Source organism: Rhincodon typus, chromosome 21 (assembly GCF_021869965.1).
Source record: "Rhincodon typus isolate 14 chromosome 21, sRhiTyp1.1, whole genome shotgun sequence".
NCBI lineage: Eukaryota > Metazoa > Chordata > Chondrichthyes > Orectolobiformes > Rhincodontidae > Rhincodon > Rhincodon typus.
In genome coordinates, this window is record NC_063352.1 from 8,001,842 (window position 1) to 8,014,793 (window position 12,952).

The 12,952-nt window shown below is 39.3% G+C and overlaps 1 protein-coding gene across 3 annotated transcripts in view; it reads right to left on the reverse strand.

Annotated features, from left to right (window-relative positions):
* Positions 1-12,952, reverse strand: part of glyr1 (glyoxylate reductase 1 homolog (Arabidopsis)) — a 36,929-nt gene that overhangs the window by 17,625 nt on the left and 6,352 nt on the right. For 2 of the 3 annotated variants that reach the window (XM_048609698.1, XM_020523418.2), the window contains 3 exons: positions 4,512-4,643; positions 4,181-4,249; positions 1,277-1,330 (listed from right to left, as the gene is read on the reverse strand). In XM_048609698.1, coding sequence (XP_048465655.1) covers positions 1,277-1,330; positions 4,181-4,249; positions 4,512-4,643 — 255 coding nt within the window. The remainder of the gene's footprint in view (positions 1-1,276; positions 1,331-4,180; positions 4,250-4,511; positions 4,644-12,952) is intronic. The other variant, XM_020523419.2, reaches the window with a different exon arrangement.

Consider the following 12,952-nt stretch of genomic DNA (forward strand, 5'->3'; position numbering starts at 1 on the left):
TCAATGACAGACTGCGACTTCTATATTCTCCATTAATCCGCCAGCTCGCTGAAGTCTGATGCTCTGGTTCATCCCAGAGGGGTGAGAGGGCTGATAATTCATCATCAACACCCCCTTTCCAACCTTACAACCCAGCAAAATTAGCTCTTCATACGATTTTACAGGCCTAAAGTACACCAAATCATTAGCATTACAAATGCAGTTTGCATCAAAATGAGTCTTTGATTTTATTTAAATTTCCCTCCCCATAGACCTACTTGCAAACTCAAAGCAGCTTTTAAATTTTAGACTTTAAGCTTTACTAGTTACAAAAGCATTTGCCGCATTGGGAGGTCTTTGAAGAAATGTTTTTTCTCAAGTTTAATAGACCTAAACATTTGGTGAAATAATATGCAATATTTTTAAAATTTAAATGAACTTTCAAAACTATGTGAAAAATCAAATAATTAACCTTAGGATTTATACTTTATTCAAACTTCAGGATATTTAAGCGAAAGTAAAGGCACCAGAAATTAACTGACTAATATTTTTATGGCATAGTAACAGGTTAATCTAGTTACGTTCTGGCAATAGGATAATTTCCTTTTGTTACCTTTGCTTATTCTTTTTCAAGATGAGGACATCCTCAAATGCCCTTTGAACTGAGTAGTTTGCTAGACAATTTTAGAGGGCAGTTGAGTGTTACATTACTGTGGATCTGGAGTCATAAGTCAGTCAGACCAGGTAAAGATGATAGATTCCCTTCCCTAAAGATCATTAGTGAATCAGATGATTTTTATTTACAACAATTGTTGATGGTTTCAGGGTCACCAAAACCAAGACTAGCTTTCAGTTCCAAACTAGTTTACTTAAATTCAAATTTTACCACCTGTCATGGTGTGATTGGAACTCATGTCCCCAGAGCATTAGCCCGAGTCTCTGAATTACCCGTCTTCATTCCATTTCTGCCACCACCTCTACTAAACCAGCGGTGAACCTAACTTTGGTTGTGTAATAAAGCAGGATGCTCCATGAATCCTGAGTGCAATAAAAACAATACTACACCAACTTTCTCTGCAGCAGTTACACTCTCAGGTAACTAAACAAACTGGCAGGTAACCAAAGTCTTCTCACCAATGAAGTAAAGCACAGAAGCAACAAATCTAGGAAAATGAAAATGGAAAAGTGAAGCATAGATTAAAAAAAAGGAGACCAGAGGTTTCTGCTGTCTGGTGTTTTGTTTATCACTGGCAAAAAAATTGCACTACTAGACTGCACACTAAATACACCATCTTACCTTCTCAGACTGACTGAGCAGAAAGTGATGAAAGTGAGGGTCGTCCTTTACTTGCTGCAATTAGAAAAACCAAATCTGAGCATGGTGAGGAATCATACTCTGATCTTATAACTGAAGATTTCTATTTGTGATGAGTGGAAGAACAGAACCAGAAATTTTCTCTCTTGTCTCTAGGTTCATTATGGGTAAATCAACAACCAAAAAGATACATAAACCCACAACTGGAACCATTCAGCAAGCAATATTTAACTAAAGAGGGATACGCTAAAAAAAATTTACTCTTCTTCAGAATTTCACAAAGTTCTTTGGTATTTGATTCTGTACAAACTCTCCTGACTAAATCTGTTATCAATTCATGCATTTGCATGGAGTACATCATGAGAGTGTGACTTCTGTTTTAACAAATCTTTTACATTTACTTGTCCCCTAATGATTCCAATTCTGAATGCACCAATTTAGTAAACTTTAACTAGTTCATTTTCTCCAGTCAAACTACTTTCCTAAAAACAAACATTCTTTGGTGTCTACAAAATCACTAACCTGACTTCTGAAATGCTGGCAAAACTCCATTCATTGACCAGATGGCAGTTGAACTAATTTAGGCTCAGTCTAAAATTTACTCAAATTGGGACCAGCCCCAATCCCCCAATGCTACGTGGAAGCTCCTAGGTCATCATTTTGGATTTTCTAATGATTTGTCCTCAGAAAAAGTCAGGGCAGATGAAAACTATACTTAAGATTGGAGTCTTAAAAGTCAAGTGCATTCACACAAATTGAAATAAATGTGGCACTGAGACAAAGTACAATTAAATGCCATTGAACTGTTTTGAAGTTGCTTCCCAAGAACTTCAGTCCCTAAGTGAAGGGGATAAACCCTACTCCTGGGTGCTCAGTAAAGGCAAAGGCTTAATTGAAAACTGTGAACTGGGATTAAAAGAGAAAGATCTATGTGTGGTCAAACTCTTAAAGAAGGCTGAGAGTGCCAGTTCTCCTTACATTCAGAAAGGACAGAGAATATTTTGAAGTATGTCTGTTTACATCTACAAGGATAACCTGATGTAGGGAATGGGAGCATGTTATTTTGTACTATTACATAAAGTCAAATTGCACACATTGTGTCTGTTCATTGATACTTAGTTTGCAAACTTGCTTGCTGTGAAATAAAACAATATCATGATTTATACCCGGCTCTAGAAATATTTTCAAAGAGCCTGCAGAAGCATACATGCAAAAACAACACCAAAATCTATTTTAAGAGGACACTATTGTTATCCCTCTGGGGTACAATATACCCTATGCCTCTGAACTCATGGTGCTCAGACTGCTAATGGGAATGATGATCACAACTGTACATCAAGAAAATATGTAAGACAAGAATCCTGAATTTGAAACACTCCCTTCACAATCACAATGTTGTACACATACAAGGAATTAAATTAATTTTAGTCAAATGCCAATATCCTCTCAATGTGTATCAACATATCCATTGTTAAATTGAATTATTATTTCCATTGCACTACACTTGCACACACAGATACACAAAGAACCATTTCGAACTGTTCAATCGTAATCATTCTATTACAGTTGTGATTAAAACATTGCAACACTTCAGCCCTCTCACACATTAGGAGTTCCTAAAAAGTACGTAAACCCTGGAGTTTTTCAAACTATCAAACTAAAATTCTAGGCAGTTCCAGCAGGTAGAGTATTCTACATTATAACAGTTTACATTTTTTGTAAACCAAGTTGTCCATGACTAATATTGCAGTTTTCAGCAAACAGGGTGAAATTGGTTATGTAGGATGTGACTGGAGTTATGAAAGCCAAAATGTTCAATTATGAAGAATGGAATGCTACACTTTGTCAAGTTCTAGCTTCAGCAATGCTCTAAAGGCAACTAATGTTTTCTTGGACATTAAAAAAACTTCTGAATTTGTGAAATATTCAAGTGTGCTAATTTCTTTCCATCCCTGGCCTAGCAAGCTTCCATAGCCTATCAAGCTTCCATATCTATCCTACCTAGTAGTCTACCAGCCTGTTTTTTTTATTCCAGTGGAAATTAAACAAAACACATGAAGACAAAAACCTGTACTTAATACGGCTTGATCAAAATAATATTTCCTGTCAAACACACTTGCCACTTTATGAACACTCAGTCATCACTTGCGATACCAGGCATTACAGGCAATTTCTGTTACAAAACGCCTGGTACCCAAATGAAAACAAGTTGGGATTAGTATAGTGAATATTTTCAACTCCCGAAGACGAGAGTGTGTTATAATCAGAGAATACAAGGATCTATTTATCACTTAGGACTTGTTGAAAACTGTTCTAACCCTCTATATCAAGCCTCAATAAAAACAGCAGGGACTGAAAAATTTCAGCAAGCAAATTTAATTTTTAAACTTTTAAAATGACAATAACTGGGGAAAAGCTCGATCATATCAGTGGTTGAGAAAAAAAAAAACAAAGGTTCCAACCCAGGCACATATTTTCCTACACAACATAGATTGCTTTTTAACCTTTGAAGACGAGTACAGTGTTTGGCAAGCATACTTCTCTTTAGGAGCCAGACCTGGGCTGCACAAGCTAAATTTTCAAAAGGGCAGCATAAATAACGCACATTATGCCAGATGCCGCAGCTGGATAATAGTACAAAATATCTGTATAGTTTTCTGATTGAAGAAAATAAAACAATAATTTATGACTTAATGGCAACAATATTCTAGAGTTACCAGCTAGTAAAGTTTCAGAAACCAAAACACAGATCCAGGTTCCCTAGATTTACTGCCAAAACCCTGGCCATTTCCAACACAACTGCACGAGTCCAGTCCTCTAATTCACTGATGTGTCAATAACAACCTAAAACCGTAAACCTCTGACTTTAAGAAATTTGTGGCTCACCTTCCATTTGTATCCTGCGACTGGACCCGTAACCAATCTTTTCACTGTGGATGGCTCAGGGAAAGCATCCTTAAATGGAAGGAAGAAAACAAAGATCACTACATTTCACAAAGAAGCCATATATTTCCTGTACATAACATTACCATGTTTTCATCAACTGATTTAATTGAATAGATGTTTTAATTCCTCCATGAGATGTTCCAATTGCATATGTCTTGAATGGCTGCAGTCCACATGCTGCAGGTAGACCCACAACGCCCTTAGGGAGGAAATTCTATGGGGAGAATACAAATTTAAGACAATTTAAGAATTGTTTCTACCCAAAACCAACCTTTTCCTCCTTTGGTGGCCGACCCCTTTTCCTTGTACTGTGCTCTGAAATTTCTGTTGCGGAGAAATTTTGTCTTTTACTGTCAGATGAAAAGTGCCTGTTTTTATCTTCTGATGAGGCAAAAGCAGATACCTGAAAATGAATTAGTCAGAAGTAAAGGCAATGATATGCTTTTAGCCAAAAACCCAGTTGATTGTCCCTTATGTGAAGCAGTGACAATTGTTAAATGTTATTTCAATGGATTCACATTAATTTAAACTTAGAATCCCTAAAGTGTGGGAACAGTCCCTTCGGCCCAACAACTCCACACCGACCTTCACAGCATCCCACCCAGACCCATCCACCTATAACCCACCTAATCTACACATCCCTGAAAACTACAGGCAATTTACCATGGCCAATTCACATAGCCTGCACATCTTTGGACTGTGGGAGGAAACCGCAGCACCCGGACGAAACCTACACAGACGCAGGGAGAACGTGCAACCTGCACACAGACAGTCGCCCGAGGCTGGAATCGAACCCAGGTCCCTGGCGCGGACAGGCAGCAGTGCTAACCACTGAACCACCGTCCCGCCCTAAGGCCAAATCTATACAAACAATCTATCACAAAGTTTAGTAAACGTGCAGAATTTTCAAAAAATTAATCCAAAGCTCAACTCAAATAAATGCAGTTGTGTGCTACCGTGTAAGCGTGCATACTAGTTATAATAATTTCCACATCTATTCAAAATGGAACCGTTGCTATTAATTCTATGTAATCAGTCGTGTCTGCTTTATTGATATTATTCTAAATTAGAAATTTGAGGGGACGAGGTGTTTTGATTTTCTGAAGGACCTACGCATTTGAGCTGGAAGGGGTCTTTGGTGTCCCCTCAGAAGCGAGTGTGGATGCAAGATTACATTATAAACAACGCACCCGCCAACCCACACCCATTCTGCAACAAAAAAATGTGCATCAATCCTAAAGTTCCCACATAGGTCAGGCACAATGGACCTCCAAGTGACAATGCGAAATAATTTAAGCACAACATGTGTATACTTCCAAAAAGAGTATGTTGATTGCAAAGCCAGTAAAAAGACATTAAATACAGATTGTTTTTTGCTGGTAATAATTAAATGTAAAACAAAAGGGCTTTGTTAAGTGTTCTAAATGAATGTGTCCAGTATGTGGTTGACATTCACCTTTTGATCAGCTTTGTTTGATAATGAGAGCAGCCATTTGATTTTCCACATCTTAGCTTTGAAATTCAAATGAGGTACATTTCAGGCTGTGCTCTTCCAGCTATTCAGAGCCATTAGAGTTACAGGCTGAAGATCCAACATGGCTAGTTGAATCTTGTGTCTTAATTTTTACATAGACATTGGACCAAGCTTAGTATTAAGAGTTAGCAAGAGCTCACTTTTAAACATATATTCAGATTGATTTTCCAATGATCTGTTGAGAAGCAGAATTTGCTATATTGACATTTTATTGCTTTATTCTAATATAAAATCACAATTTGCGGTTTACATCTTAAGTTATACTATGAATATATCATTTACTATTCCCTTACCTAAAGACTAGGAGAACATGATGAGCCTCATCTTAATTTAACAAACTAATTACAGTGATTTGATTCCCTAACCAATGTACATAAATTCATGTCATGGTCAATTAGAGGAGCAAGGGATCATTTACAGGCTTGTTTTGTGGTGCTGGATATAAGAGGTGTCCAGAAAAAGAGTCCTAATTTTAAGAGAAGATACCTCCACCTCTTCTTTTATTAAGAATATGAAACATTAATGCTAAGAGAAGGGAATAGAATAACCCCAAGGAAACAAAAAAAAGACTGAAAATGGTGAAGCACAGCAGTTTAACTTGTATGGTACATTAAAACATCCCTAGATGCATCATTGCATTATAAAACAGGATTTGATCGCCAAATAAAGAAATATTGTAACAGGTGATCAAAACTTTGGTCAATGAACATCTCAAAGGACCAAAACGAGTTCATGGGCCTTGGGCTTCATGCCATGACAAATGAAGGCAAGGCCACCATTGGTGGAGTGATTAAATTGAGCATGTGCAAGTGGCTGGAATTATATGTTTGAGTGAATAGATAGAAGAGAATATGGTTTATAGATAAATCATTTTTACTGTTCAACATTATTGGAAGATTTATCAACCAAATGTGCAAAACACAGACATGATCTGACACAAAAAAGTCAGACACAGGTGTGAGTTATCAGACAACAATCTTGCAGGCACTGGTGTCTCATTGGTGTCATTTTGACAGAAAGACAATGCTGATCACGTACAGCTGTGAAACAGCGCTTCTAATTTCTAATACCCACGAGACAGAAATGGAAAAACAGTTTCCTTTCTTACGTACTTCATTTAAAAAGTTGAATCTTAACAAAGCCTGAGGGAAACAGGAAGGGAAAAGGGAAGTCAGTGAATTGAGCACCAGTGGGAACGGAAAGGACAGAGGCAGAGTTAAGGTAGTGACAGTGACGAGTACATGGGGCGTTTGAAACAGTGAGTGAAGTACAAGGGAACTGGAGAAAAGTATGGTTGAGAGGCATAATTTCCATGCAGTCCCAAACCTAAAAGCAGAGACTGAGCATCCATAATAACTCTTTTTGAGCCACACCAAATCATAGCATCCTAAACAAAGAAAATATATATATACACAAGAAAAAGAGAAGTTGCAGGACAGCAAAAGAGATAAGAGCGAAAAGCAACAAGGCAAAGACAAAAGAGAGAGACCAGAGAATAACACTATTTGTAATTAGCAATGTATTAAAATCATGCATCTGAGCCTAACCGTCAAATTTTCACATTATAAATTCTCACATCCCCGTTTATAATGGAAACTGTCCACCTAAACTTGATATTGTGTAATTACACACTCCATCTAGCACGAGCTCAACAGCCTTACAATTGGCAGAAGCATGCAGTTAGTGACAAACTTACACACACAAATACAGATAAGAATTTATAATAAAATGTAATGAAAATTTGGATTGAAGACACTAATATCAGTACATTCCAACATATGCTTCTGTCTTCTAAACCAAGTTCATTTATGAAAATGTCAACTTTGCATGGACTTTTCATGAATTTTCCAATATGAACACCAGTGCCCACATTTTCTCTTGTGTAAACTTGCACAATTATTTGCCATCCTCAACTGCAGTGAACCTGGTCTCCAACAGCCTGCAGGACTGACCGTTTGTACCTAGAATTCTCCTATTTATCAACTATTAAAGATTAGTATCAGAGAGGCATCAAGACATTGATAAATGATTCAATTTCCATTACGTTACCAGGTATCACAATTAATATTTAAGATTAAGAGCAAATCGTCAAAGCTCATACGCTCTAAACACGTCACAATAATTATCCCTTACAGTAATTGTCCAACTGTACTTGAACAAATTTATTAAGTACACCATTAAACCCATTTTGACTTCATTGTCAATTTGAAATTTCTTGATGCTACAGTTTTTATTCTATCATTGGATTCAGGTATTGCTGATTTGGCCAGAATTTGTTCACCATCCCAAATTGTTCCTGAACTGAGTGAGCTGTTAGGCATTATAGGACTAGTTAAGAGTCAAGCACATTGCTCTGGGTTTGGACTCACATGTAGGGGCAGATCAGGTCATAGCACCAGATTTAGTACTAGTAAACCATTTGGGACTTTACAATATCAGATGATAGTTTCAAAGTCACCCTTGTGGAGACTCGTTTTCATTTCCAAGTTTGTTAATTCAGTTTAAAATTTGTCAGCTGTCGTGATGGGATTTCAATCTGTGCTCCCAGAGACTTATTATGGAGGTGAAAAAGGCAGCCCTAGAGATGGCACAAGAGAAGTTGGAAACTCATCTCAGGATCAAATGTGATGCCATGACTGCAAACAAACTCATTCATTTTCAATATGTTGTCAGGGACAGGAAATGGGGTCAGTAGCTATGGAATGGAGTTCGGAGCACGGAACAAACACAGCAACTTCAGTATTTACTCCAATATTTCCAGAAAATTCACAATTTATTTCATTTAATGTATCCTTCATGGGAAATTAAGTGAGTGGACAAAAACTTGACAGACGAAATGTAACGAGGGGAACTGGGAGATTATGCACTTTGGCAGGAAAAGTAAAGGATCCGCATAATATTTGACACAGAGAAGAGGCACTTAGTGCAAGAATCACAAAAAGCTAGCATCGACAGGTTCAGCAGGCAATAGGGAAGGCAATTGAAATGTTGGCTTTTTTCCAAAGGGAATAAATTATAAAAGTACAGAGGTTTTGCTAAAACTATACAAGTTACTTGTCAGAAGTCAGTTGGAATACCGTGCATAATTTTGGTCTCTGTATCTAAGTAAAAATATATAATCACTGGCGCCAGCCCAGAGAAGGTTCACTAGACTGATCCTGAATATGGAGGGATTATTTTATGAGGAGAGGGCTGAGTAGATTGGGCCTGTACTTTTTGGAATTTACAAAAATGGGAGGTGTCCTTAATCTCAGAATAAGCAGTTGCGCATTTAAGACAGAGATGAGGAGGCATTTATGCTCTAAAGATAGTGAATCTGTGGAATTCTTTACCATGGAGGGCTGTCAAAAGTATATTCAGGACTGAGTCAGACAGATTTTTAAATTGAGAAGGGAATGAAGGCTGATAGAGAAAAGCCGGAAAGCAAAGTTATAGATTATCAGATCAGCCATGATCTAACTGAGCAACGGAGCAGACTTGATGGACCGAAAAGCTCATTTCTGGTCCTATGTCTTATTGGTCAACCAGACAGATAAGCGTAATGTCCAGGGATTGAAATTTCACATTGCCTATTTATTTGCAGGTTTTGTTTTTGTAATGAAATTTCTTAAGCTGCAAGATTGTTCCAATGCAGAATAACCACCTCCCCAATCACTACAGTGTCAATAGCTGTATGATATGGGAGCTGACTGATCCCATTGTGAACGGCAGTGACCACATCTGCAGCAAGTGTTGGCTGCTGGAAGAACTCCGGCTCAGAGTTGAAGATCTGGAATCTGAGCTTCAAACACTGCAGCACATCCGGGAGGGGGAGAGTTACCTGGACGCTTTGTTTCAGGAGGCAGTCACACCTGGTAGATTAAGTAATTCAAATTCAGTTAGTGATCAGGGACAACAGGGTGTGACTGCAAGTGAGGCAGGTAGGGGGATCCTGAGTTCAGGAGTGGAGGAGCCTCAGCTTTTGACCTTATCCAACAGGTACGAGATACTTGCTCCCCGTGTGGATGAGGAAAAGGGCTGCGGGGAGGATGAGCCAGCTCACCACAGCACCATGGTGCAGAAGGCCATTCAAGAGGGGGGAGCAAAAAGACAAGTGGTAGTTATAGGGGATTCTACAGTTAGGGAGATAGATAGTATCCTTTGCAAGCCGGATCGAGAGTCCCGCATGGTGTGTTGCCTGCCCGGTGCCAGGGTGCAGGACATCTCTGACTGGCTTGAAAGGATATTGGAGCGGGAGGGGGAGCATCCAGTTGTTGTGGTCCACGTTGGGACTAACAACTTAGGCAAGGCTAGGATGGAGGACCTGTTTGGGGATTATCAAGCACTAGGAACGAAATTAAGGAACAGGTCCTCGAGGGTCATAATCTCCGGATTACTGCCCGAGCCACGTGCAAATTGGCTTAGGGATAAGAAAATTAGGGAAGTAAACACATGGCTAAGGGAGTGGTGTGGGAAAGAGGGGTTCCATTTCATGGGGCATTGGCATCAGTTTTGGAACCGGAGGGATCTGTACCGATGGGACGGTCTCCACCTGAACCGATCTGGAACCAGTGTTCTAGCGAAAAGGATAAATAGGGTGGTCACTAGGACTTTAAACTAGTGAGTTGGGGGGAAGAGAAAGGGAAAACAACAGGGAGTATGATGGTAAATAAAAAGGTAAGCAGCAGGTTAGCATGTGTGCAGGAGGGTTTAAGTTCAAGGCAGACTATGAAAGAAGCAAGAAGGAAGGATAACTCAGGAGATATTATTAGAGATGTTGGAAATCATGAGGGTAAGAAAGCTAGCATAAAGGAACTTTACCTGAATGCTCATAGCATTCGTAACAAGGTTGATGAGTTAACGGCACAAATCATCACGAATGAATATGATTTGGTAGCCATTACGGAGACATGGTTACAGGATGGTCACGACCAGGAGTTAAATATCCAAGGGTACCAGACTATTCGGAAGGACAGACAGGAAGGTAAGGGAGGTGGTGTAGCTCTGATATTCAAGGACGACATCAGGGCGGTGCTGAGTGATGATATAGGTTCTATGGAGAATGAGGTTGAATCCATTTGGGTGGAAATTAGAAATTCTAAGAGGAAAAAGTCACTGATAGGCGTAGTCTATAGGCCACCAAATAATAACATCACATTGGGGCGGGCAATAAACAAAGAAATAACTAATGCCTGTAAAAATGGTACGGCAATTATCATGGGGGATTTTAATCTACATGTAGATTGGTCGAACCAGCTCGGTCAGGGTAGCCTTGAGGAGGAGTTTGTTGAGCGTATCCGTGATAGTTTTCTTGAACAGTACGTAATGGAACAGACGAGGGAGCAAGCTATCCTAGATCTGGTCCTGTGTAATGAGACAGGAATAATTAATGACCTCATAGTTAGGGATCCTCTTGGAAGGAGTCATCACAGTATGGTTGAATTTAGAATACAGATGGAGGGTGTGAAAATAAAATCTAATACCAGGGTCCTGTGCTTGAACAAGGGGAACTACAATAGAATGAGGGAGGATTTGGCTAAAGTAGACTGGAAACAAAGATTTTATGGTGGCACAGTTGACGAGCAGTGGAGGACTTTCAAAGCAATTTTTCAAAGTATTCAGCAAAAGTATATTCCAGTGAAAAGGAAGGACTGTAAGAAAAGGGGTAATCTGCCATGGGTGTCTAAAGAAATAAGGGAGGCTATCAAATTGAAAGAGAAGGCATACAAAGTGGCCAAAAACAGCATGAAACTAGAAGATTGGGAAAACTTTAAAGGTCAACAGAAAGCCACAAAAAGAGCTATAAAGAAAAGTAAGATAGAACATGAGAAAAAACTAGCACAGAATATAAAGACAGATAGCAAAAGCTTCTATAAATATATAAAACGAAAAAGAGTGGCTAAAGTAAACGTTGGCCCTTTAGAGGATGAGAAGGGGAATTTAGTTATGGGATATGATGAAATGGCCGAGGCACTGAACAGGTATTTTGTATCGGTCTTTACAGTGGAGGACACTAATAACATGCCAGTAATTGACAAAGAGACGAAGGTAGGTGAGGACCTGGAAACAATCATTATTACGGAAGAGGTAGTGTTGGGCAAGCTAATGGAGCTAGGGATTGATAAGTCACCTTGCCCTGATGGAATGCATCCCAGGGTACCAAAAGAGATGGCGGGAGAAATAGCAGGTGCACTGGCGGTAATTTTCCAAAATCCGCTGGACTCTGGGGCAGTCCCAGCAGATTGGAAAACAGCAAATGTGACGCCACAGTTTAAAAAGGGAAGTAGACAAAAGATGGGGAATTATCGACCAGTTAGCTTAACCTCTGTAGTGGGGAAGATACTTGAGTCTATTATCAAGGAAGAAACAGCAAGGCATCTTGATAGAAATTGTCCCGTTGGGCAGACGAGTATAACCTATTTAGATTTGGTCCTGCTGTGCAGCTGTAAAGTAATTAAGATAATCCTTGCTTTCCATTTAGCACAAATTAGATTCCTGCTCTCCCTTGCAGTTCATAGGGAAATGGCATGTTTCCAATGAATGTCAAGAAAGATGGGATTTAAGGATCCATCAATAAACTCTGTGGGTATAGATCAATCTCCATCAGGGGTCTGGTTACTAATTGGAGGTGCCAGCTACTCTTAAGATTCATGAAGGGCGGTCATGCTTGACAAATCTTTTGGAATTCTATGAAGACATTACGAGCAAGGTGGACAATGGGGACCCAGTGGATGTCGTGTACCTAGATTTCCAAAAGGCCTTCGACAAGGTGCCGCACAAGAGGCTACTGCATAAGATAAGGATGCATGGCGTTAAGGGTAAAGTATTTGCATGGATAGAGGATGACTAACAGGTTGACTAACAGGAAGCAAAGACTGGGGATAAATGAGTACTATTCTAGCTGGCAGTCAGTGACTAGTGGTGTGCCTCAGAGATCGGTGTTGGGACCACAATTATTTACAATTTATATAGATGATTTGGAGTTGGGGATCACGTGTAGGGTGTCAAAGTTTGCAGATGACACGAAGATGAGTGGCAGAGCAAAGTGTGCAGAGGACTGTGAAACTTTGCAGAGGAACATAGATACATTGAGTGAGTGGGCAAAGGTCAGGCAGATGGAATACAATGTAAATAAATGTGAAGTCATACATTTTGGTAGGAGTAATAGTAAAAAGGATTATTACTTGAATGGTAAAAAG